A 26,640-nucleotide genomic window follows, 5' to 3' on the forward strand; every position below is an offset into this window, starting at 1 on the left:
ATATGACTAATTAAATTTTCAATAAAAAAAATCAGTTTATTTTTAATAAGAAACAAAGTTGAATTTTAGAAAACCAGAATCTTCTTCAGCAAAATTTATCATGACTATTTCAAGTACTTGTGGCGTCATTCATATGATAAATGTATTTCCGAAATCAAACCCCTAAACGAGTTTTTCCAAAGTCGTGACCGATGCAGATCATTTTTTCACACCGAAAAATGGCAGTACACCAATTTTCAGAAGAAATTGTTGTGAATTTTTCAAGAAAAATTAACTGATAAGTAAATAGATATAAATATATGCAATTATTGTTCGTTTAATAAGATAATGTAGAACAGAAAGAGGCATCAAACAGCAGAATAGCAGTCTCTAATATGGATTAATCCAACCAATAAAAAGGTACTTTCTTCTTTCACGAGCCTCACAATCAGCCAAAACGTGGCTTCCACTCATTTTTCACGTGCCTATTACTTATATCTTCCAATTTTTGGCAGCATCTCAGCGCTAAAATCACGTAGTCAAAACTGATTTTCCTTTGCAAGCTCGCAACAACGTGCGGAACGTGAGTACATGCATTTTATGTACACAACAAAAATAGTATTTATGTCGACTGGTGTCGTATAAGGGTCAAATTAATTTGAAAAACAGGATTAGTATCAAAATACGATCCTTGGCAACGTCTTGATAGCAAGCTTCACAATTATTTTACTTATTGAGGACATTTATAATTGATTTTAAACTGATTTATATTGCTATTATTTGCTCTGTCTTTGTTTTCCCGGTTATGTCTGCCTTCTCTATATTTGACAATTCCCAAGATAGATATGAAAAAAAGGATTTAATTTTACTGTCCCCTCGTCTGTTTACTGATATAGGTCAATATTTTCCCCCATGTAACTATTAAGAAAATGACCTTGTGAAGGGAGGGGAGTTTTTACTTCCTCGATATCTTAAGAACTATTACCGTTTCTCAGATATTCCCCTATATTTTTATATTATTTGCATTTTCTGCGTTTTCCATCTATTTCTCCCACCCCACCCAGAACATTATATCCCTTTAAAATCGATTCGTAGCAAAAGTGCCTTATCAAGGAGCTATTCAGTCGAAATACAAAATCAATTTCCATAGTCATGACCCCAGGCTCATGAAAGAAGGGGTAAAACGGGGTTTTCAAGATGGCCTAGCTCCTCTATTGTTATTCTGGGATGTATTTTGAAAGGCAAAAACTAATTATTTTTTCGAACTGTGACAACTTGAAAGCCATGATCTTTGAATATTGTGTTTGCACAAAGATTGCCATATCTTATTTCAATGAAATAGTGTTCTACGTGTCTAAAAATTAAAGATATAGCCCAACAAATTTTAAATTGAAATAAATAACCGGAGCCGTCATTATTTACGTCAAATCAAATGAAAAAGTAGTAAAAAAAACCGTTGCTCTTTTACACTGAATAAATCCGTAACTGCGCCGTGACGCGCTTGCCTGGAGTCTTGGGAAAAACCTATCCTCAAAGTTTCACGGATTGAATAGCGCACGACTAATTCAAAGAAGAACCCGTAATTTACTTCTTTGTTCTGTTACAAATAATTCGTGAGGGAAAACAAGTGATTCAGAAATGAAAAATTTCCACGGAATATTGTTCAACTAGAATTTCAGCTTTCCTCTTACCTATAAAACTAAAAGAAAGAATGGAGAAATCAAAGTATTTTGAAAGAAATATCAACCACAACCACCCATTTTCTCGAAAAATATCAAACAGTTCATGGTAACGAACTGTAATAAGGAGCGACCCGGCTCAATAGTAACCAAAACTCTAAAAAATTAAATTTTGATATCAATAGCTACATCAAAAGAATCGCATTTTAATGCTGATTTTAAATATATAAGTTTCATCAAGTTTAATCTTACCCATCAAAAGTTACGAGCCTGAGAAAATTTGCCTTATTTAAGAAAATAGGAGGAAACACCCCCTAAAAGTCGTAGGATCTTAACGAAAATGCCACCATCAGATTCAGCGTACCAGAGAACCCTACTGAAGAAATTTCAAGCTCCTATCTACAAAAATGTGGAATTTTGTATTTTTTGCCAGAAGACAAATCACGGGTGCGTGTTTATTTGTTTGTTTTTTGTTTTTTTTTCCCAGGGGTTATCGTATCGACCAAGTGGTCCTAGAATGTCGCAAGAGGGCTTATTTTAACGGAAATGAAAAGTTCTAGTGCCCTTTTTAAGTGACCAAAAAAATTGGAGGGCATCTAGGCCCACTCCCACGCTCATTTTTTCCCAAAGTCAACGGATCAAAATTTTGAGATAGCCATTTTGTTCAACATAGTCGAAAACCATAATAACTATGTCTTTGGGGATGACTTACTCCCCCACAATCCCTGGGGGAGGGGCTGCAAGTTACAAACTTTGACCAGTGTTTACATATAGTAATGGTTATTGGGAAGTGTACATACGTTTTCAGGGGGATTTTATTTTGTTTGGGGGTGGGGCTGAGGGGAGGGGGCTATGTTGGAGGATCTTTCCTTGGAGGAATCTGTCATGGGGGAAGAAAAATTCAATGAAAAGGGCGCAGGATTTTCTAGCATTACTATAAGAAAACAATGAAAAATAAACATGAAAACGTTTTTTTCAAATGAAAGGAAGGAGTAGCATTGAAACTAAAAACGAACAGAGATTATTATGCATAAGAGGGGTTCTAAAAATACTTTAGCATAAAGAGCGAGTATTTAGGAGGAGATAAATAACTCGCTCTTTATGCTAAAGTATTTTTAGTAATTTCAACTATTTATTCTACGGCCTTTCTGATTCAGGGGTCATTCTTAAAGAATTGGGACAAAACTTACGATTTAGTGTAAAGAGCGAGGTATTAACGAGAATGCAACCCCCCTCGTATACATAATAAAAATATAAGATCATGAAAGTTTGTTACGTAAGTTAATTCTTAAGTTACGTATATTTTTTACTAATAAAAACGTTCGTTAAAAATTAAAAGTTCTAGTTGCCTCTTTAAGTAACCGAAAAATTGGAGGGCAACTAGGCCCCCTCTCACGCTAATTATTTTCCCAAAGTCAACGGATCAAAATTCTGAGATAGCCATTTTATTCAACGTAGTCGAAAAACCTTATAACTATGTCTTTGGGGACGACTTACTCCCCCACAGTCCCCGTGGGAGGGGCAACAAGTTACAAACTTTGACCTGTGCTTACATATAGTAATGGTTATTGGGAAGTATACAGGCGTTTTCAGGAGGATTTTTTTGGTTTGGGGGAGGGGTTGAGAAGAGGGGGATATGCTGGGGGAACTTTCCTTCGAGAATTTGTAATGGGAGAAGAAAATTTCCATGAAGGGAGAGCAGGATTTACTAGCATTATTTAAAAAAAAAACAATTAAAAAATAAAAGTGAAAAAGCTTTTTCAGCTGGAAGTAAGGAACAGCAATAAAACTTAAAACAAACAGAAATTATTACCCATATGAGGGGCTCACCTCCTTCTAATACCTCGCTCTTTACGCTAAAGTATTTTCAGTAATTTCAACTACTTATTCTACGGCTTTTGTGATTCAGGGGGTCATTCTTAATGAATCGGGATAAAATTTAAGCTTTAGTGTAAAGAGCAAGGTACTGACGATGGGGCGAATCCCCTCATATATGTAATAAAAACATGAGAATACAAAAGTTCTTTACGTAAGCTAATTTATAAGTTACGTAAATCTTTTACCAATAAAAAGATTCGTAAAAAATTTAAAGTTCTAGTTGCCTTTTTAATTAACCAAAAAATCGGGGGGCAACTAGGCTTCGTCCCCCGCTCTTTTTTTCTCAAAATCATTCGATCAAAATTATGAGAAAGCCATTGAGCCAAAACAAAAAAAAATATGCAAATTTCGTTTTGATTATTCCTCTGCGGAGAGCCAAAATCAAAACATGCATTGATTCAAAAACGTTCAGAAATTAAATAAAAAAAAACAAGTTTTTTTAACTGAAAGTAAGGAGCGACATTAAAACTTAAAACACACAGAAATTACTTCGTATATGAAAAGAGGCTGCTTCCTCATCAACGCCCCGCTCTTTACGCTAAAGTTTTTTACTGTTTTAAAAAGAAGAATTGAGGGAAAGAGTCAAACTTTAGCGTAAAGAGCGGGGCGTTGATGAGGAAGCAGCCTCTTTTCATATACGAAGTAATTTCTGTGCGTTTTAAGTTTTAATGTCGCTCCTTACTTTCAGTTAAAAAAACTTGTTTTTTTTATTTAATTAAAACTTAAAACGAGCAGAAATTACTCCGTATATGAAATGGGTTGTCCCCTCCGCAATCCCTCGCTCTTTACGCTAAAGTTTGACTCTTTGCCACAATTCTACTTTTTAAAACAATTAAAAGCTTTAGCGTAAAGAGCGAGGGATTGCGGAGGGGACAACCCATTTCATATACGGAGTAATTTCAGTTCGTTTTAAGTTTTAATGTCGCTCCTTACTTTCAGCTAAAAAAAATTAGTTTTTTTATATTTAATATCACTAAATGATCTAATCCCTCCAGAATCAATGACATGAGGTGAAATAAACAGGTTATTAGTTATTGCATAATACTGCAGTCCTAATCAGGACAAACGGAAAGAAGACATCCAACAGTTTCTCAATCACCCTTAATCGACATAGCAGGGTTGAAAACTTGTTATGGTGTGTCTAGATTAAGACAAAAGAAGATGCAACTGATCCTGTCTTGTTTTTGGACGGCTTATCTGGCAATACAAAGAGGAGTTTATCCACTTTCTAACGAGCTCGATTTATTATCGACACATAAATATTGCGCAAGAACAATCCTTTAAACACTACCCATCACAGGGTGATCCTTCACGAGCCGTTGAAGGAGTGTTAAGATAGAAAGTATTTTGAAGAACTTACTATCTAATCTCCCCTTCCCTCTAAAATAAACTTCGCCCCCCCCTCAATCAATAAAACTACTGAACAAAGATCTGAACGTAAAGAAGATGATGGTCAATTTTATTCGCGTTGATGCTTTCCGAATTGAGGCGGGAAGATACAAGTAAAAAGGAGCGAACTGATAGAGAATCTGAATTATCTAACTATTGACGCAAAAACATTACGCAAGACTTGACGTTGAACAAGATACTGCCTAATACAGGACAGAATCATCATGCAATTTTTGCGTCGAATAATTCAAGTTCAATGGATCTAAAACACTTGTTTCTCTTCCTCATACCTTAAATTACATAACTATTGTGTAAGAGTAGGTGGGACAGAATAGCATAACAAGGTGTCTCAGCCAATCTTCAGGTTGTAAAAAAGATTTCAAACAAAAAAGCTTATGGGACAGAACAAAATAACAGAGCCTTTTACAACGGAGTCAAATTTGAGACAGTTATTACGGAACATTGCGGAAGTAATTCTACCCAAGGCTTTAAAACAGGAATTTCCAGAAGATGACCAAGGTAAGCAGGAAGATAGCATATGTGCCCTTTACCTTTTTTATGAAACTGATATTGGCAAGCTTTTCATCAAGTGTTAAGAATTTGGCAGTTAATAAAAATTGGAGCTATCATCTTGGGTTTTTCTTAAAAGTTATTTTTCTTTTTAACAAAACTGCATCACATCCTCTTAAAAAAAAATCCTATTCGTTAGATACTGCAAATCAGTAAGATAGGGATGATCAAATAAAGTTACACCTTCCGCAAAAGACAGAAAGGTATAAATGTGGCGCACAAAACTAATTATGTCAAAAATGGCTACTCACTTCGCTCTTTACTAGACTGCAGGTATTCCCGGTTGTATTACTTGAAACTGTTACTAAAACGAAATCATGAATATTTTCCTGCTTTGACGTCATATTATGCCGGTAAATTTTTAAGCAGCACTTGCCAGGGAGAGAAAAAGTTCACTCAAAAGCTCAATAAATCTGTATTTTTTTCCATATGCCGAAAGTTTAAGACTTAGGTATTATATAAGTACATCATCAACAAGAATCTTATTATAGCAAGATCAACAATGTCATCAATTTGCTTTTAACGTTTAAAAGTAACTCCTTACACAATCGCTGGTGTCGTTGATACTATTCGTTAAATATACTGGTCACGTACTTCTGATCGTAAACTATTGTTGTCAATATTCCACAACCCGTTTGGGGGTTGTATGTCCATATCCACTTGGTTTGGAAGAATTCAACTCGATCACTTGACAAGTAACTCAATATCATAAATATAGCAAATATTGACCGAAATAGCACATTAATTTTTGGCAATAATATTGATAGATTAAGGACCACTTAGAGATGCCTTACAATAAGAATCATATTTCAATGCGTGGTTTTCCAACTGAATCCAATTTTACTTTTCAGAAAATTGATAAACTGGACAGACGTGGCGTTTTTGTACGCGTGCGAACAATAAACTAGTCATTTTGCAGAAACGGGAATGTTTTCTTGGAAAATAAATAAATTTTGAAACATCATAAGTAAACAAAAAATTCGTTCGGCATCCAAGCGGCATAGTGCAAGAGACTGACTGACCGTAAACCTCAGTAAGTATTTTCACAAACCAAGTCCGAAACATTCTCCTTTTTATGGAGTCAAACGCTCAAATTTAGATAAGTGGTTGCGAAAAACTCTTAAATTATCTAGAAAGCAATTCCTATTTCGAAACCTATTGTAAAGTGCGACCCTATTGAACGGGTGCAGCCGTTTTGACCTTGAAAATTCTACGTCTATCCTGTATCTGAGACTACGAGCGAGTCAACCGAAGTTGTACATAAACGTTTACTTGATATAACAAAGGATATAGCTGCAATTTTTCAGTTAAATAAAAAATAAGGTAACCCAAAGAACAAATAATGATTACTCAACCATAAAATATGTTGTATATTATTTAATAAGCAAATCAACTACTTAACAACAAAATTAGGGCAATGCGATTTTTAGGGCAATGTCTCCACGATTTTTATTCAGCAGGTGGGAGGGAAGCTACTAAGAAAAAACTTTAAAACAGGAATAAAAAAAATGTTTATATACATTTTGTTACGTTTTGGACGAGTCGAACAAAATTTTGCTAGGGGGAGGGGTCAAACCCGGTAGCCACCACTTCCCTGGATACGACCTCCCTTCGCCCTTTCATCTTTACCATGGTAACATATTAAAAACGTTGCTTCAAGCCACGAATGAAAAATCCAGTAAAGACTTACCAGCAACGAGACTTCGACAAAATTTTTATTCGGGAGAGGGGGGGAGGGGTTACTTAGAAAAAACTTCAAAATATATATATAAAAAATATATACATTTTGTTACGTTCTTACGAGTGGGACAAAAATTTCGGGAGAGCGAGGGGTCATTAAAAACGTTGCTTCAAGCCACGAATGAAAAATCCAATAAAAACTTACCAGCAACGAGACTTCTATCAAGCAATCCTTGTTTCCTTTCATTAATGAATACAGCGGCAGTGAGAGCGACGGCAATGAAATACAAAATGCTAAAATTAAATAAATAGGAACTTAAAATATATAAGTGCACAGACATTTTTACTAGTTTAATAAATAGACCCATTATTACCCCGATGAGAAGAGAATAGATGGAATATACAATGTATCCCAGTGTATCCCGAAATGGTAAAAATTTATAGAAATTATAGAAACAAATGACAAAAATTTTTAAATGTATCAACTAATACAAATATCTCTAAACTAGAAACAAAAGCTAAATGAACATGAGAGATGATAAATTCTACCATCACTATTGATGGTAGACCTGACGCATCAAAATTTTGATTAATAAAAAGACAGCTTTGATAGAGCCAAAGTTTAGTTATAACACATAGACACCTCTGAATGACAGATACTAGAAAAAAATTGGTCCTTATGGTTATTGTTCACGGCTACAGGTTATACTTACCAAACTAGTCAAATTTTCACACTCTTTGTTAAAAAGGAGGGAGCGAAAAGTAAATATTTTGTAGCTTCCTTTATAGAAACTTAGAAAAACCGTGCTTAGCTTTATTTCCTTAATTTACTAAGTAAAATTTATAGAAGCTTAGAAAAGCCTTAGAAAAAGCTCTTGTTGAGTAATATACAACTTTTTTTTGCTAAAGCAAATTTTGAGAAAAAGCGAAAAGCTTTTAAAGATTATAATAGCTACAAAGTAAGTGTATGAAGTATAAAGTAAGTATAAAGTAAGTAAAAAGATATTAAAGATTTATAAAAGAAAAAGCTATACAAGATTGACATTACAGAAAGAAAACAAACTTACGTCAAGATAACACCAGGTGCCATGAAGTGCATAAAACTTGGGTTTGGTTCTCCATATATTGGGTTAATAAACTGGAAAAAGGAAAGGAAAAATAGTTAGAACAGAAATTCCAAATTGGAGCGCTGCAAAACTGTATTATTTTCACTTAGGATGAGCCTAAGTATTTTTTTTTTAATTAATAAAAAGTATAATGTATGCACTTTTACAGTTATAGCTTTTAGTTACGTAAAATATCAAGACTAAAATGATAGGGAATATTTTTAGTCGTCTCAAACTGATTAATTGTATTAGCCAATATCTTTAGTTTATATTTAGAAACATGTTCGTCGTTACATTCAAATATTGGAATTTTGTGAATTCTCTTCAAATTTCCCAAGGGGGTCTTTGAACTGTCCTCATAAAGGAAGTTCTAGAGTTTACCGCTTTATATCTTATCTCTATACCGGTTATTGTTAGAACAAATATGCACATGGTAGCAATTGAACAACTTGGATATTAAATGACATAAGGGACATTTAATACGAAATCCGATTTTCAGGTTAAATGGAAGCTTCAAGAGGATCAGAAGTTTTCCTCCTTAATTTTTTTTTAAACTCTTAAATCGTTCTCAATGGATTTTATCAACTAATGAAAATTCTTCAACAAAATAAAATCCTTATTCAGTTGCGCTTAAAACCAGTACTTTAATTGCTTACTGAACTTCCTCAAGTCCAAAATTCCTGAAGATTCAGACTTCAAAAAAATTGGGCAGTTCAGGAAATTTAAATTGACAGGACTGTACACAGGTCAAATACTAGTAGGGGAATACTTTTTTGATCAAATCAAGCATCCTAAGTCCCTCCTCCATAGAATTATGAAAACATTTGAGTAGGCTTTTGAGTTGGCAGTGTCAATTACAATGGCTTTCTGACTTGCAAACTGTGATAAAAAGAAATCTTCACTTGTTCACACCATGAGAACAAACAATGAAGGTAAAAAAGATAAATAACACGACATTGGACTTTACAGTCCCTACCGGCGGTGCTGATATCCGTTTCATGGACCTTCAGCCAGGGGGCCCTTGGGGGCAAGCCATCCTGTGCTTTCGCATACTCTTCCTGTTTATTTTCCTCAGATTTCTTTCGGTACCCATTTAGAGCTGGGTCGACTCTGGCTGAGCTTACAGTTACACCACTGACCCACATTCTAAACTAAATAGCCAGCGACACGGGGACTCGAACCTATGTCCACGCGAACTAAGGATTTCAAGTCTAGCGTGCTAACCACCCAGCTAGACATATGCATAATAGCATACAAATAAAGCAAGAGTAATCTAGCAGTAGTGTACATGAGCCATTCAGGGTGTCGAGGAAGTTCTAAAAGAGATGGGGCCTATGTGAGAGGGGAGGGGAGTGCATCATATTTGTTTGATGATTTTTATTTTTGTTGAAACTATTTCTTATCTAGTTTCCCAATTTTTTTCGCTTCACTAGTGATAGAGTAAAATGTGACCGTTAGCTAGCTTTTTCAGAGCAATAGGCGGATACATCTCTGATGTTCATCACAAGAATGTTATATCACAATCATATGTTATAGTCATTTCCAACTAAACCCGTTTATTTCCTTGCTACACACAGCCTTCTAAATAATACAAGTTTTGCAGAATATTGAAATAACACAGATTTCTCAGCTGTTTTCAGTATTATGTTTTAGTGAAATTTATAAATTACAATTATTACAAATAATATAAAAAAAGCAGAAAAAATTCGAACCTGTAGAGGAAGTGTTCCAGCAGCTTCTTCAAGCTCACATGTGGTGAGAATATCTTTCTGGAAGTCTTCAAAAGCATCCATCAAACGTCTTTGAATAATCAAAGAGATTTGTTGATCTAAAAAAGTGCACTAATTAACCATTTATTAGCACCCTACCGACAAGAGAGAATAGCATTTTTTTCATGTTATTCAGCTTGAAGATCAGAAAAATTATTCAAACGTTGTTCGGTCTAGACTGTAGAACTCTGTTCTTACATGTAATCGCGGTCAGGCACCATTACTGTGATCCACTCAGAACTGCTGTGCAGACCTATATGTTTTAATTTATATCAAGGAGAAGGGGGTGGGGAATATAACAATAAAAATCACTTGTATGAGATAAAAATATTTGTATAGGTATATGATTGGCAATTCATTTATATTTTAATAGACCGGCCCGGAACAGCCCTCGTCCCACCTTGCACAGTAGTCTAGGAAAAAAGTGAATTAAATTATTCAGGAGAATAAATATTATATATGGGTATGTTTTCTGTACTGCTAAAATTGGTCCTGAGAATAGGATGCAACAAAGTTATTCTTAGTTTTATGGATTTGATGCTTTTTTGGCAGCGTCCCATTTACCCTCAATTGGAATAATTTCTAGAAGAATCATAGCGACGTTTCAAGGGTGGAAGGGTAAACAGAAAAGGTGGACAGACTGAAAAGCGTACAGGAAAGGCGAGACCTGTAAAAGCAAATATTTTGACATCAGGAGAAAGAAACTCACTAGCTTCTAATCAAAATTTTTGAATCGAATCAAACAACTGATAAGCATATTTATCTCATGTAGTGTTGATTTATTTAAAAGAAAGTTTGGGTTTTTACATTCTCAGAATTATAGAACTAGTAGTCATTTTGAGATTACGCAATACGAAATTAGTGGAAGGAAAGTCGTTTGGCATGTTCATAAGCCGAAAAGCATCAAAAACCAACCATGAAGTATCTGCTACATGTTGAAAAAAGGAAAACAATTTCTGCTTCACCGGATTTAAATTGCTCAAAATTACATGCACCAATACATTAATTTGCCAAAATAAAAATGCAAATTAATTTAATTTCTAAAAATAAAACAAAAGAGCTTATAAGGTGACATAAGTAAAACAAGTAGGAGTCAAATTTCAAAGTAATACAAAAATAAGTTCCCAGAAATTTTATAATATACAACTGTTATAATTATTTTTCTACTGTAAAGCTGCACCCCCCCCCCTATTTATCTATCTCACTTCGTCTCTGTCCTCTCATTCTCTCTTTCTCCATGTCTCTCTCTTAACTCGAAAGCGAATAAAAGGGACCTAAAACGCAATAACTAAAAAAGAACAGTAAAAAAACAAAAAAGGTTGAACGATCCTTCTGAGAAACATGCCATTTTGGCAGACTACTAAGTCGACAGCTGTTACGATTTCAAGTCATGTTATGTGACTTGGGGATTTTTGGAATCTTATTATAAAAAAGGCCTTGAAGTTATCCATTATTTTTCTATTTATTCATTTTCAATGGTAAGACCCTGTCTTTTCCGAAATTAAGGTCTTGTAAGCAAGGTCGACACAGTTGATTTATTTCTGTTAGCAACGAAAACACTTCCTAGTGTGTATTTATGGTAACAGCTACAAATGTTATGGAATCACAAACTTTTTTTTTTATAAATTCACAAAATGTTTTATATTACAAAAGATAATCTGATAGTTCTGAGGAGTACCTAATTTTTGCAAAATTTATACCAAAATTCTAAATACTCAAAATATCGGGTATCAGATATTTTGGCTTCAAATTCTATCCTCCAAAGCATGAGTTCCGAAATTAGAGACACAATGACCCTTATGAAGAAAATCCATGAAAAAATGTCGCGTGCAACCAAGATTGCAGGACATTTTATTCTCTGCTCCCTTTTATTCTCTTTTGGAACCTTCCAAACTCAGAAGTTTGCTGCAATCACTACTTAAATACAGTGAGCCAGAGTATTAGCCAATTAGCTTTTTCAGTTAAACCCTATAAATATTCCAAAACACCCCAAAAAATATATTTAAATATTTAAGAAATAAATTATAAGGGGCTCTTCGATTATTAGGCGTTAAAAAAAAGAAAAAAAGTTGCATATAAACCTCCACAAAGTATTTGATGAAAAGAACATATTTTCTTGAGTTTACCCAGTACGACTTCAAAAAAAAAAGCCATAAGATCAATACGGCAAAGGAGTATAGACAATGGAATCTTATTAAAAATTTTTTATTATAATTGCAAAAAAAAAAGAAAAACAAAATCGACTCAATATAGAAATGCAGGAAAAAATAATCCCAAGAAGCTATCTTCGAGTTCCTTAAAATGAGTCTCAATTATATTGTTCGTTGGAAAAAGTGAGTCTTAAAACTACGGCCATAACATTCACACTGCTGGGACCACGGATCTTATTGCTGTCACTGCAAACCAATTATTGATGTGAAAAATATATTGTCTGGCTTGCAAAAAAAAAAAAACTATATTGAGCTGGCAAATGATTTAAAAGGTACCCCCTCCCTCCCATAATTGTATTCAAAGATTTTTAAACCTGGTTTGCCTCTTCTATCTATCGACATCCATGATTTGATAGCAAAAGACATAAATATGTAATGGGTTTGATTAGAACTGTTTCTGCAGAATGAAAGACCCAAAGAGGAAGAAATGCAAACGAAACACGCCAGGCCGCATTAAACCCTAAAGGTTGGAACTTTTTTTTGGATGCTATCAATTTTATACACTAAGCATAAAAGGCAGATTGGAACGATTCTTTTTAAATAAATAAAATAAGCAAATACACAGGAACCTAAAAAGTATTCAGTCCAAAATTGATTGGGACAGAAATGATTTACCACTAAAACGTAAAATTAATTTAAACGAATCTAAAGCAAGATTTCGCTTTTTGTATCAGTAATATTTATTACAAGAATGCACTTACTTGTCCAGTCCATGTTAACAGATATTTGACTGCCAATAATGGTTTCCATGTCACTATCTGAGCCTTGAGAGTTTCTCACCATTATTTCATCAGTAAAGTTTTGAGGCATATGAATTACAGCCCAGACATCACCTTTCTTAGCAGCTTCCTGAGCAAGGTCAACGGTCGGATACGGAATCTGGAAAAATATCATACTAAATGGTTATCTTATGACAAAATAATTTTAGCACGATCAGAAACAGGGCTATTTAGCGAACGTGTTTTCAGCAAAAATGTATTTTAATTGTAAAAGGGTATCTTATTCTTATAGTAGGCTATTCAGTCATTACTTTAGGCTCGCATGATCATACATATATGAATCATTTCCTTTGATATATGGCCAAGAAGCGGCGAAAGGGCTGATAATCTTTGAATATGTTGGCATAAACATTATGTATAGCTTCTACTATGCCTGTTTCACCCCTCCCCACGTAAAAACAACAGAGTAATTTATTACCAGACGACCCAAATTAGGAACTGCGCTTAAAATTATGACTTCTAGCTCCTACTGTTTTATACCCTCCCCCCCCCCAAGTTAAAAAATATTTCTCTGGTATTACCAAGACAGATTACCTTTCAGAAAATATAGACTTCAATGATATCACTAGTATTACTTAATTTATGAAGCTTATTTTTTTCAGTACGACATTTACCTTAGAAATGTATTTCTGCCCCGACTAGTTTTGTACCATCAATAAGAAGTAAATGGGTGGTAGTATCAACAAAAACTTCAAGAAAACAAAAAATAAATACCAATAAGGGAGAAATATAGCTTGAATGACATAATTAAAAAATGTGGAAAGGCAATATTTCTTTACACACTCATAATCATTAAGGTACTTTTCCTACGGGAATTGACAAAACGATTAGTTGAAACCGAAAAAAAAACTCCAGAAGTTAAAGATCTGATGCAAAATCTCAGCTCCTGTCATGAACCTCGTTTTTGTGATTATAGAGTGTCATAAAAATATTATGACGAACTTTTAACATAAATACCTCTTGGGCTTTTGGATACAGAAAAACGAGAGAGGAGTGATCATTGGTAATTTATAACGAAACTTCTTCTAGAACAGCAAAGAACATTACAACATCATAGGTGAAAATCTACCATGCTGGAAACCAGTCCAATTTGGCACGCATCAATGGTCCCAATGTGCGCATATGTTCTGACAGTTGTACTTTCAGATAAATCATTTTGCACTTAATCTACCTTAATTTCGTGACAAAGTTATAGCTGAATCATCTCAATGCATCATTACTCTTTCAGAACGAAGTATGTCGAAATGTATATCGGCGTGTTTTGCGACACAAGCCTATTGCGCTGCTCCCCATCTCACTCTCCATGCAATAGCCAAAAACAAAAATCGCACAAATAAGAAATATTTGGTCCCGGAGCAGAATGTTGAGGGGACCTATCTGTCGCGAGAGTAAATTTCATTTCTTCCAGAAGTGACTGGAGCTCATATTTTCAACTTAGCCAAAACTCTATATTTTATGGATTCAGTAAAGCACTTTCATTCTTTTTTAGGGTTGAAGGGGGGAGGGAAGCTCATCCCCAAAAAAATCATCGGGGATGGTTTTTCCTAACACCTGTTCCCTGAAGCTGGCATAAATGACTTCTATCTCATTAATTATGTTCACTCAAACTTTTTCAACACAACAATTCAACCTTTGAGACTATTCTTTTTTTATTATTTCAGAATGAGAAGCAAAAGCGCGCGAATCAAAAATTTTTTAACTAGAGTTTTTAAGAATCATAAATAAAAATGCAGAAAAGTTACTTCAATATTTACATTTCGTGCTCGGCTTGAATTCTGCTGTAAACAAGATAATGATGACTTGTGAGGAAAAAAAAGACTAAAAGGAGAAATAATCAGTACCTATTAACCTATGCGTCTACTAAAAACAAATAAAACCCATAGAAACTGAAAATAAGTTACCAGAATCTTATTAGTTGGTTATTTGCCCGACTTAAAAAAAAAACTATTCCTAGGTGGATACAAGCATTCAGTTTTTGGTATTGCTTCTATCTTGACATGTAGACTGTGCTTTGTTGCTAGAACCTTTAAATCAACCTCTGTTTGGGTAAAACCTCAACAAAGAAACAAATAATTAAAAAAGAAAACTGATCAAAAAAGAGTTTTTAAAAGAAATAAAGGTAGTTTTTTATATATGTTTTAGGAATCAAAAAATGCTAGTGCTTTCAAAAAGCGACAGCAATAAATATTTACCAGTGACTTTTTAAAGCAAATTGACAAACAGAGTATGAATAGGATTCTAGTTTTTGAAGGCACTTAATTGTTATTCCAAAACCTGTTTTGATTCTTCCTTTTTTTAGTTTCCTTAGTGAAACAAATCAAAGTCCAAGAATTTATTACAGTTATGTTAGATTTTAGTGGGTCTTCCGTAGTTGGGGTGGAAGGATGTCATAAAGAAAGAATATAAAGGAAATGGTAACTTCCTGGGATGGTGTAAAGAGGGAGGCTTGAATAGATTTGGATTGAGGAGGAGCGTGCGTAGCTGTGTTGGCTTCAGGCGGTTTGGTGCTGCGTTGAGTTGTTAGTAGTAGTAGTAGATTGTTAAATTTTCTAAAAACTATGATAACAAATTATCAAGACAAATTACAAAAAAAGACAGATTTTTTACACCCTTTTTTAATTTGAGTCAAAAGAATTTAAGACCCCTTTTAAAGCCTTTAAAACTTGACAGAATGAACTGAAGTCCCAAAAATGCCTAAGTTTGGGCAACTAAGTTGATACCAAAACAAAATATTTATTTCAATTAAGGATAATTTAAGCCAAAGTGACGAAATCACAATTACATACCTTAACAATCGTTTGGTTGTCTATGTGTCGTAGGAACCGGCAACTGTAATACTCATAAGTACAATCATCAAAAAAAGGGCAGTCCATCCCTTGCGTTGCATTCGGGAATTCATCATTGACAACAGCAACTTTGAGGTAAGTGGGATCGTTACCAATAGCCAAACAGAAAAGAATAGCTTCTACTGCAGGTAATAAGAACACGAAGAGAAATACACTAAAAAGAAATAGTCTTGGATATTTGGATATTGGAAAATGTACTAACTATAGTTGGGACATTAGTTTGAAACAATTTGTGACCTTAAAAGCAGAATTCCTAAAACAAATATAAAAGCAATTGTTTCCACCATTAAATTTAACCCTTACTCATTATTGTATATGACAATCTTTCTGTGTTATGTGTATGTGTACGACGAGATTGTGTACAAAAATATGATTTTGTCATGACTCATCTAAGTTTTTATTGCAGTAAGTATTGCAAATAAATGCATTTGTAAAGTATATTACTTTTAAAGTACAATTTTAATTAAGAATAGAAATCGCTTTCAGCATTACACAATTTCAGCAGCCATAATTGTTTACGTGTCTTTTTGTCTATGTGTTATCTTAAATTGTTTGTTATCCGGGGTCGGGTTTGTCACCACATTTCATACTGTAATGTCAATTGTTTGTTTTGTTTTCTTGCTATATAAGATAATAGTACTTATTACATTATTCTTTTTAATTTACTCGGATGATTCTTTTTTAATTTACGTGGATGAGATCAATTAATTTAATTTACAATTGTGTTAAAAGATTATCCTGCACCAATTTCCAAGACAATTACTGGGATATTAAAAATATTGGTACTTATATAACTTAATATTTATTAATAAATTACTTACTTATTGATTTATTATTTCATATTGTTCAAGTATTTAGCAAATATTTTCTAGTTTCCCTTTCCGAAATCTCGCTTCGGTGACCTGAGCCAGGGGTTCTCGACCACTGTTAGGACTGAGCCCTTCAAGTCTTACAAAATCATTTTACATCCATTTAGATTATCTACAACAGTGCAGCTAAAATACAACACTGTATAATGCCATATTCAGCAATTATATAGAATTTTGTAAACACCACCCCCAGAAGTCCTTTCTAACACCTCCAGACACCGGCAGATCCAGGGGGCCAGGGGGCTTGTCCCCCAAGATTTTTTTTGGCACCCTCTTTCCCTGTTTTTTTTTCCACTCTTTTTCAGAATAAGTTTGTCAATTTGGTCAATTATTGGCACATTTGTCACATTCGCCCCCCCCTGAAGATTTTGCTCATTGGCGTCCTTGTCACATTGCCCCCCCCCCAAGAGTTTGCTCTAGATCCGCCCTTACCTCCAGAAGTCCTTTCTCGCATCCTTCGGGTGTATATACCTCTAGTTGAGCGGTGCTAATCTAGAAAACAAAGCCAAGCAATAAAATCATAAACACGCTTACCCAATATTCCTAAAAGTTTGCATCACATTTTTTCTGATTAGAGCTGAACTTCTATGAGCTGATGGTAATGAAAACCTATATGGTGATCTATTGTTCTTCTTTGTTTTCTGACCTGGTGTCGAGGCTGCACTGCTATTATCAGAATGCGACCTCTGAAAAAAAAAAGAAATGAAATTTGTTTGCAGAGCACGAGGAATAATCTTATCTAGACCATAGTATGGAGAGGAGGGGATCTTCAGACCCCATTCCCATGCTCTTTTTTATTTTATTTTTAAGAAATTTTCCCTTTTCATATATCTAATTTCTGCCATTTTTTAGTTTATTCCTTTCCCCTCAAAAATATTGCGAAATGGGGTTTCGTGTACGCGACTGGTTTTATAAACAGAATTCTTTTTCATAATATAGTCTCAATAACCATATTAAAAGGCTTTAATTGCCTAGATCTGTTTGGATCTAAAAGAAAGAAATTCCATGAGCAAGGTTCTTTTCGCGCTAATGTAACCAAGTCTAAGAGAATATTTTAATCTTCAAGAAACCTTAGGGGGTCATTCAGGCACATAAGCGTGCCTCCCCTGAAATAGGTTCCTGCGTATGTACGTGAATTAGCAGATAATGCACTGAACTGAAGGCCGTAATTTACTTAAGGTAGTAAGAGCTCTTAAAAATACAAACAACCTGTGGAATACATAAACCCGGCCAGAGACACCGGACAGAGAATGGTATCTCAGGATTTGGATGGGTCAAGTATTGAATAGGATCTGACGTACTGTCCAATTGTTATTCTTTTTTTTTCATTTTCACTGCAAAACATTTAATATACATATTTAGTCTTGCATGATTATGATTTTTCTCTAAACGAGAGATGTAAGTCTTTAAGCGGAACCAGAACCACAAACTTGTAACGGTCCCGAGAATTTCTCTTGCAAACCCTGCCTACAACTGTAGATCACTCATGATTTTCTGTCTTTGCGATACGACAGCAATATTTAAAGGTAATTTTTACCATTGAAAACTATAGAATATACTCTCGTTTAATAGTATAAATTACCGACTAACAAGGTATAAAATTTATGGTTGGCTGGGGATCGTGGTCATTTCGGCCGTCCTGCTTTAAAGTTCCACCCATTTTCACACAGAGAAAAATTAAATTGATGGTGAATAATATTTAAGGTAAAATTTAATCAAAAAAGATTTCTATGTAGGGTGGTTCAGCTACTGAACGTCAAAGGAGGATAAATATGCTGATATCGTAACAGCATTCAACTGGAGCGGCTTGGAAGTAGCGCGTAGATGTCGCAATTTATTTCGACCCTGACACTACCTTAGTTACTAAACATTATCACAAAAAAACTGATTTGTGTTTGTTTTGGTGTGCATTTTTCTTTCCTTTTAAGCCATTGCAATTTTTTAGTTAACGGCTAATAAAATCATTATTGCAATTATGGGTGTTGAATCAAAACCATTTTGTGATATCAGGAGATTTAAAAAAAAAGGAAAGATCAAATGCTCAAGAAAAGCAATTGAGATACACATATCCAAATCCTTAACATTTTAACATTATTTTTCCAAACCCTCCAAGAAGGAGGGCCCAGCAGATAAATATCGGAAGGAAGCACTCTCCCCCATTCGCAATATGATATCGATGACTGTAATGATGAAATATGGATTCATTCTGCAATACATCTATGACATCTATAATCCTTTTATGACAAATAACTTGAGTCTCTGAAAAATATTCATTTCCACTCCAACCCCCAATTCCCTCTGATTCTCTCTCTCTCGCTCGCCCTCTTCCATGACTAGAGTGTTTTCCTTGCTTGTGAGTGACCCTTGAAAATTGTGTTTTATTGAAATTATCTCCATCAGGCATTTCCTGAAACCGAAATTATAGTATAATCACTTTTGATGAAATTCTAGAAATGATGTGATTAAGAAAAAATTACAAAGAACGTAGCGGTATAGATCTGGTCATTCTGAATCAGCGCATTTTCAAATAACAGTCATTTTATGTTGTTCGGAGTTAGATTAAATCCAAAGTTTACTGAACCTAGAAGAATAATGAGTTTTCCCCTGAAAAAATTCATGATAATGAAAGTGCAGAAATAACATGATAGGTAACAAAGAGAATCAAAAGTTTCCAAACGATAATAACACGACTCCATTCTGAAGTCAATAATTTTGCATGAATAGGCAATTTTAATAAGTCCGGGGAAAAAACCAAAATTAAAAACAATCATGTTGTTTGACATCATGAATAATTAGGAAATAATAAGCTTAACCAAAAAAAAATCTGAGGTTTCAAAACTGAATACAATAACTTAAAAGGCTTAATATTTAAAAAAATTTCAACAGAAATTAAGTAAAGATTAGAGCAAGCAGAAAACAGCTAATATTTTAGGAGTTTTGGATGTTTTTTCACTAAAATCTGCCAGAGACCATGTCCTATAGTCGAATGAATAAGTAAATACCCAGAAAATTCTGGAAATTCTAAACCAACACAAAAAATAAATAATGCACGCAAAAAGCAGAAAAAATTTGTCATATCTTGGTATTTCGTTTGGGGGAGGAGTTCAAAAGCGAAAAATTTCCAGGACAACAACCCACTGAGTTTTATGGCACAATCCCCCAGCCACCGAGAGGTCGCCAATTTCAGAAATCAAGTACATCATGTGGCGCGTGCCGAGCGTGACTCGAATGTGCCAAGTGAGGCAGAACTGTGTCAAGCATCACAAGGACTGTGCCGTGCATGGCAGAATTGTGAAGCGCACGTGACGCTCAGAAATACACGCCAAGCAACGCAGAGTGAGCCTCTCAGCATCTCTTAACAGACTTCCGCTACAATATTTTGCCAAAATTTTTCATTATATATGAGTCATACTAGTTAACTATGGAAACTCTTTGAAATCACCCCAAAACTTCCTTTCCTTACACCTTCTGCAACACAAGCATCTAAACCCCGCCTGGGAAGCCTCAATTTAAATCATGCCGTTTTGAACAATTCCCTGTCTTGTCGAAAAGAGCCTTTTATTTCCTTGGAAGATTTGAATTAATATACCTAACACTAAAATCAAAATTAATAACAAACTGCCACGTCCAGACATGTGAGCAGAAAAACAGCTTTCAGGTCCCCCCCCCAAAAAAAAAAAAAATAGAAATCTATTACTTTCTCTAAACTATCCAACAGTTTCTTTGTCTTTGTAAAACAACTAACAATGGTTCATAAAATGTTTTTAATCTTGAAAGCAAATGAGGTTTCCTTTGATGGGAAACCGGTTATCAAAGGCTTAAACTTTTTTTTCGAGATGAGATGAACACAACTTAGTGAATCCAAAGAAATTTGAATTTTTTGTTTTTTTAATCTTATGTCTTACTTTACTAGCGAAAAAACAAGGTTAATAACATTTTGAAAGAAATTGTCTGATTTTAGTACTTTTGAGCCAGATATAACAAGTTTATTTGTTCGTACCTGATCTAGAGATGGAGTACTGCTAGGACGGAAAAGGTTTTCCTCTGATCTATTGAGTCTAAAATTATGGCCAGGTACAGGTGAAGCATCAGCCGTTTCGGTTTTTCGGTTATCCTTTCGAGATGATTGAGAGCATTGATGAGCCAACTCGTCTGACAAAAGATTTTGATCCTTGTCTGTGCAAGGATCATAGAGGTTGTCACCAGAGGGACTGAAAGTCAACCCGACTATCCCTTTTTCTTCTGGAGTGTAGACAGAGTCTGATTTCTTCCAGTATCCTTTGTTAAGATCTGTTGGAGCCTAGAAAATGGATTAAATCACTAATCGTTTGATATTATTACAAATCTAATATTTCGAGGGCCTCGGTCCGTCCCTAAAATCCTAAATTTCCTCAAATTTCTCGGGATACTTTATTCGAACAAAATGAAAAAAAGAATGATTAAGAACCAAAATAAAAGTAGTTTCCAGCCAATAAAAAAAAAAAAAAAAAAAAAAAAAAAAAAAAAAAAAAAAAAAAAAAAAAAAAAAAAAAAAAAAAAAAAAAGCAACCAAAAGACAAAGCAAATAACGTCATGTATAGCCAGTGTGGTCTCAGAACGAATTTACACTTTATCAAATGAAATTAGTTTTTTCTGTTAATTCACCCCTCCAACCCTCTCCAAAAAGCCTACCTGAAGCAGTCACAGAAAAAAACAATATATTACAAAATTCATAAGAAAATCAACATAAAACGAGATTGAGAAACAATAGCCTTCTCCCTAAAGGGAGGGTTAGGACTTTTAAACAATAAGCAAACAGTCGTGTTCTGTTTCCATACTTTAGAAAAAAATCTCTGTAAATAAACAAGAACCCTTTATTTGCTGATTAAATTTGCATTCAGTGTGTCAACATAGGGGAAGGTCAGCATGAATATGTCTCTCTTTCTAATTTTTAAAAATACAAAAAATATATTGAAAACATCTCCAGATAATGAGATACAAATAGGTACTTTCTTCAGTCCTGTCCGAGAAAATCTTTAGCTGTTGGCTCCCACTGTTTCTAAGGAAAAACTTAAAATACGTATCAGCAACGTCTCAGTATTAAAATATTTTCCTTATAATAAATAATCGATGCCATCACTACAAACTATCAATATCTAGGAAAACAACCTCTTGCACCTTTTGAATATAGTCACTATAAATAATGACTTCTCTGTTTTAATTGAACAAAACACAGCTTGGTAATAATGAGGAAACAATATTTCGATTTTTAATAATTAGTTGATTTAATTAAAGCATCAAGTATTTTTTAATACATCCATCATCAAATAATCTAGCGGATGCCAAATACCCTCAAATACGGGCGTTATTTTGAAGTCGGTGAACTCGTGATTTTTTTTTTCCTATAGTAAAGCGAATACATTTTAAACAGCATATCAACCGCAAGATTCAGAAGAATATACTTTAATTAGGGGAATTAAGGGTGAGTGATTGGTACATTTTTTTTCAATAATTTCAGCCTTGAAAATTTATTGGCGCATGAAGACTTGAGCCAGCTAATTTTCAAACGAATTCTCAAACTAGGGAAAACAAAATTAATCGATGGAAAAAAAAAAATAATGATCTAAAAACATGATTTTTTTTCTTTAAATGATAAATGATTGAAAACTTATCCACGGGAAAGTCAAAGTAAAAATAAGAAAATCACTGGCATGTAGAGGTTGATGGACGCAGCTTTTAAAGTTAAGTTCTGACTGAAGACGGAAAGTTATGCCAAGCAATCTGATTACGCTATCTACGGCAGGTAAACCTTTCTGAAAGTAAGATTATCTGGTCTTCTAGACAATTTCTCGAAAATTTTTTTTGATTTGAATATAAAAAAGGAATGCAAATGGTATATGTTTATAAGTACATACACAGTAGTCTTCTCAATTTTAGCAAATAGAATGTTCTCCATGGATAAATAAAAGTTTCAATTCTGATCTGGCAAAAGCAGAACCGAATTTTCCGTCCCTATAGAAATTCTTTCCCTCAGGTGACACAAGGTCCGGCAACTGAAAACGACAGCTATCAGCACCTAATTGTCAAACTATTAGTCAGTGTTTCCACTTCCAACGATTTTTCGAGACATCAAACGAATTCCTAATTCATCTCCCGACAAAAAAAGATACCGAAACTATTTTCAGTAAAATTCGGAGGACTCCCCCCAGGTTGAGAGCCATCTGCCAGCTTTCCAACGAAAGCCGCCAAAGTTTTAAAGATTATTCGAAAAAGAAAAGTGGAAACACTGCTTGATATCCATTTCTGTCAGATGGGTTGAAAGGGCAATTTTTTTTATTTTATTTAAATATCCTTGGCACATCAAAATTCTTACTCGGTTGCTCTTCTAAAGAAACTAACACGTGGAAAAATATAAAAGTGAAAGTTTTCTTCACCATAAGAAATCACATTGACATTTCCTTTGATTACAAGTTCTGCTTTAAAGAAAAAAAAAAATTTATCCAGACAACAGGGAACTTCAATTGAATAATTACTTTAAATAAGCTTTTGAATACAATTCAATCACATAGAAACAGTGGATTCGATATTTAACTATGGACGTTGTTGCTACGCAAACCATATTTATAGGTACTTAAAATAAAAGTAATAAATACACTTTAAAACACCTTACAAATGGGACGTTTTGTTATTTACGACCCTTTCTAGTAACTATCGGACACAGGGTATGGTCATTAATGGAAAATGTATACAATAGTCTATAATCAAACTTAAAATTGGGGAAGAGGGGCATTATTAAACAGCCTTTAAAAATTAGAATTTATATATATGGTTTTGAAAATTTCTCCTTTCAAGTACTTTTTACGCGGCTTCGACGTGCTTCGCGACGATTCGTTGGCTGTAAAACTAAGATTTTTTTTAGTCTTGGTTTAAAAGGAGGGAATTATAACTTTACAACAATGAAGCTGTTTCAAAAGATGAGAATTAGTGGGATAATAATTCGTAAGAATCGTAAGATTTGTAAGAATAGGTGAAAAGAAAACTTTTTGGTAAGAAAGGCATATCTAAAATGACCAATATAGTAAACTAGAAAATGTTTTTTTTTCCAATCGTGTGGGTATATTTTAGCCGAAAAGGTTCAGTGCAAATGTTGCAAGCATATGCAAAAAGGAGGGACCTTCCAACGCCATCAATATTCTAAAAGTTCGGATTACGTATGTATATTTTAGCCGAAAAAGTTCAGTGTAAATGTTGCAAGCATGTGTGCAAAGGAGGGGCCTTCCAACACCTTATCCTCCTGCCCATCAATATTCTGAAAGTTTTAATTACTTCACTAACATCAGTTTTTCGTATTCCTCATTACGACTTCGGACCCCCCCCCCCACTAAAAAAAAAGAAAACTGAAATCCTATGCACACCCCTGAACCTCTTGTACCGAAAAATTTTATCGAGAAAAAGTTTTAGGATAATGAGGAAGACGTCGGGAAACGTTCTGGAGCACTGGAGTTAGTAAAAACATTTGATGCTTGTATTCCGTAAGTTATACATGGAAACGTTATATTTAGACAGGAAATACAAGGCCTTTCAATATAAAACGTTTTAATCTTGACATAACGTGTAAAATCAACATAACATGTAAAATTATCAAGGAATTGCTGGAATAACTATATGCAATTTGTCTGTTACCATGTTGCTTTTTTGTGGCTTATACCGAATCATAGTCTATCTTCAAAGTTCGGTTAAATCATTGCCAAGAAAAAAAAGTCAAATCAAGATTTTTTTGATCAAATCAAGAATTCAATACTTGTTTAAGTCACAATTTCCAATGTTTATAAAATATTTTCACAAAATACAGTTAATTAATACAAGATAAAAATCTATAATGCTTGCCTTTTGTGGCTCTGATTGAGCTGAAATTTTAGAAAATACCTAAAAAGATGCCAAATAGAAAAGAAAGTTTCAAAAAAATCTTAAAGGGCGGGGGCAAAATTAGGTTCAAGATTACTTGTTTCTTACCAAACCCTCAAAAATAAATTTGAGAATTTTCAATTGAACCCACAAAATTATTTTACTATTTTACTACACTATTTAACTATTTTACTACACTATTTTTAAGTATTATAATTAAATTTGTTGCTAATTCAATATTTTCATTAAAAAAGATAAATAAATAAAAATTTGAGACATGGAGTCGTAAGCTCATCAGCAGCATTTATTTCTAGCAAAGCATAGGAGGAATCAATTTTTGGCAGTCATATGCGCTTACAATGTTTGGCTAATCATGGAATTTCAGTCCTCGCAATACTGGTTAGTTATGCCCCGGGAAATGTTAACTAGGTGGGGCCATACCGGTTCTACATTTTGTGTTGGAACATAATCAATTTGATGAAATGTAATTATACCTACTTTGCTAGAAGTCTCGAAAATTAGTACCAAGTTATTGCCGTCTTTAAATAATCGGAAATGGTTTCAATGAAATTACGCAAGTTCGCCTGCTGCTGTCTATCCACATTTGCATAATGGTGTCTACGATAGTGAACCCCTAGCAAAGAGAGACACTTGTCCATAGTAAGTAAAATTTATGTTCCAGTCTATGAGAAAAGCAAAGCAAAAGCTTCAGATTTTTTTCATTCAATCAATTTCATTCAGATTCTAGCTGTCCCCTGGTGTACATTCAAAGAATCCCTTGGTCCATCACGCGTGGTACATTTCCGTTCTATATTAATTCTGTCACCTGATATACAAAGATTTTTCACTTAAACTTTTCCGCTAGAATTCAGCTCGACTCTCGAAATAGAAACGAATACCCTACAATAAGTATGTTTTTGACTAATTGCAGTTTATAAGTTTAGGGTTTAGCAGAAAGTAATAGCAAACTATTTCATTAAAAAAGCCTCATTCCAGTTCATTCTTACTATTTACGTTTTATTAGGGAATGTTAACTTTAGAAAATTAAAGAAAAAGAGGAACTTTTACTAAGGTAAGATTGAGTGAGCGAGTTTTATTGAAGCTCAAAATCAATTTTAAGGTGAGTTTTATTAAGAAAACATTCCATCCCTGTCAAACCAAGCTAAACAATGAAAAGAGCTTGTTACTGTAGTAAGTTTTTATCATTCCTTAACTTGCTACGACATGGAAGGAATCATTCCTTAGTAAAAATTAGATAAAAAAAAATCCGAGGCTTTTCTGGGGGAAGTACAGAGCGAAGTTGGAACTTAACGAAAAAAAATATTACTTTACGGTCTATTTAACATACATCAATAAAACTAGCACAAATGAACCAGCTGATGATATTTCCCTATGTTTGTCGGATTATAGAAAACTAGCGCTTTACTGAAAATACAAAACAATATACGAGTTTTGGTACAGTAACAGTAAACCATTTAAGGACACATTATAAAAATAAAGCCTTTTAGCGACATTTCATGGTTATTTTAAAGACAAGTTCGAAGTAAAGCCATTCTGATAGTACTAGGACTATAGAATAGCTTTAGAATTTGTATCATAACTTGAAATTTTCTATTGTATAGAAAGAATTACCAGATTTCCAGACTTCATATTTTGGTTATTTTTTCTTCATTTCAAGTAGCACTAAGGCGTGTTTATATACTCAATTTTGACTCCTAAATCAGTATTGTTTTTTGTTTTTTTTACTTGGCTCTATATATATATATATATATATATATATATATATATATATATATATATATATATATATATAAATGTAAGTTTGTCCATTCCTTTTTATTTAGCTGAAGCTAAATAAAATATTTATTTATAACTATAAATATTTTTAATGAAATATTTTTTATAAAATAAAATTAAAATATAATATAATTATAAAATAATTATAATATTTATAAATAAAATATTGAGCTAAATCCGTTATAAAACGTAGAAAATCAGGTAT

The 26,640-nt window shown here is 33.8% G+C and overlaps 1 protein-coding gene across 4 annotated transcripts in view; it reads right to left on the bottom strand.

Moving 5' to 3' along the window:
* Positions 1-26,640, bottom strand: part of LOC136027155 (ABC transporter G family member 20-like) — an 89,238-nt gene that overhangs the window by 12,136 nt on the left and 50,462 nt on the right. For all 4 annotated transcript variants that reach the window (XM_065704139.1, XM_065704138.1, XM_065704137.1 and 1 more), the window contains 7 exons: positions 20,755-21,054; positions 17,289-17,440; positions 15,826-16,039; positions 12,962-13,139; positions 9,994-10,109; positions 8,243-8,313; positions 7,381-7,469 (listed from right to left, as the gene is read on the bottom strand). In XM_065704139.1, the coding sequence (XP_065560211.1) occupies positions 7,381-7,469; positions 8,243-8,313; positions 9,994-10,109; positions 12,962-13,139; positions 15,826-16,039; positions 17,289-17,440; positions 20,755-21,054 (1,120 nt within the window). The remainder of the gene's footprint in view (positions 1-7,380; positions 7,470-8,242; positions 8,314-9,993; positions 10,110-12,961; positions 13,140-15,825; positions 16,040-17,288; positions 17,441-20,754; positions 21,055-26,640) is intronic.

The sequence above is a fragment of the Artemia franciscana genome, chromosome 5 (assembly GCF_032884065.1).
Source record: "Artemia franciscana chromosome 5, ASM3288406v1, whole genome shotgun sequence".
Classification (NCBI taxonomy): Eukaryota; Metazoa; Arthropoda; class Branchiopoda; order Anostraca; family Artemiidae; genus Artemia; species Artemia franciscana.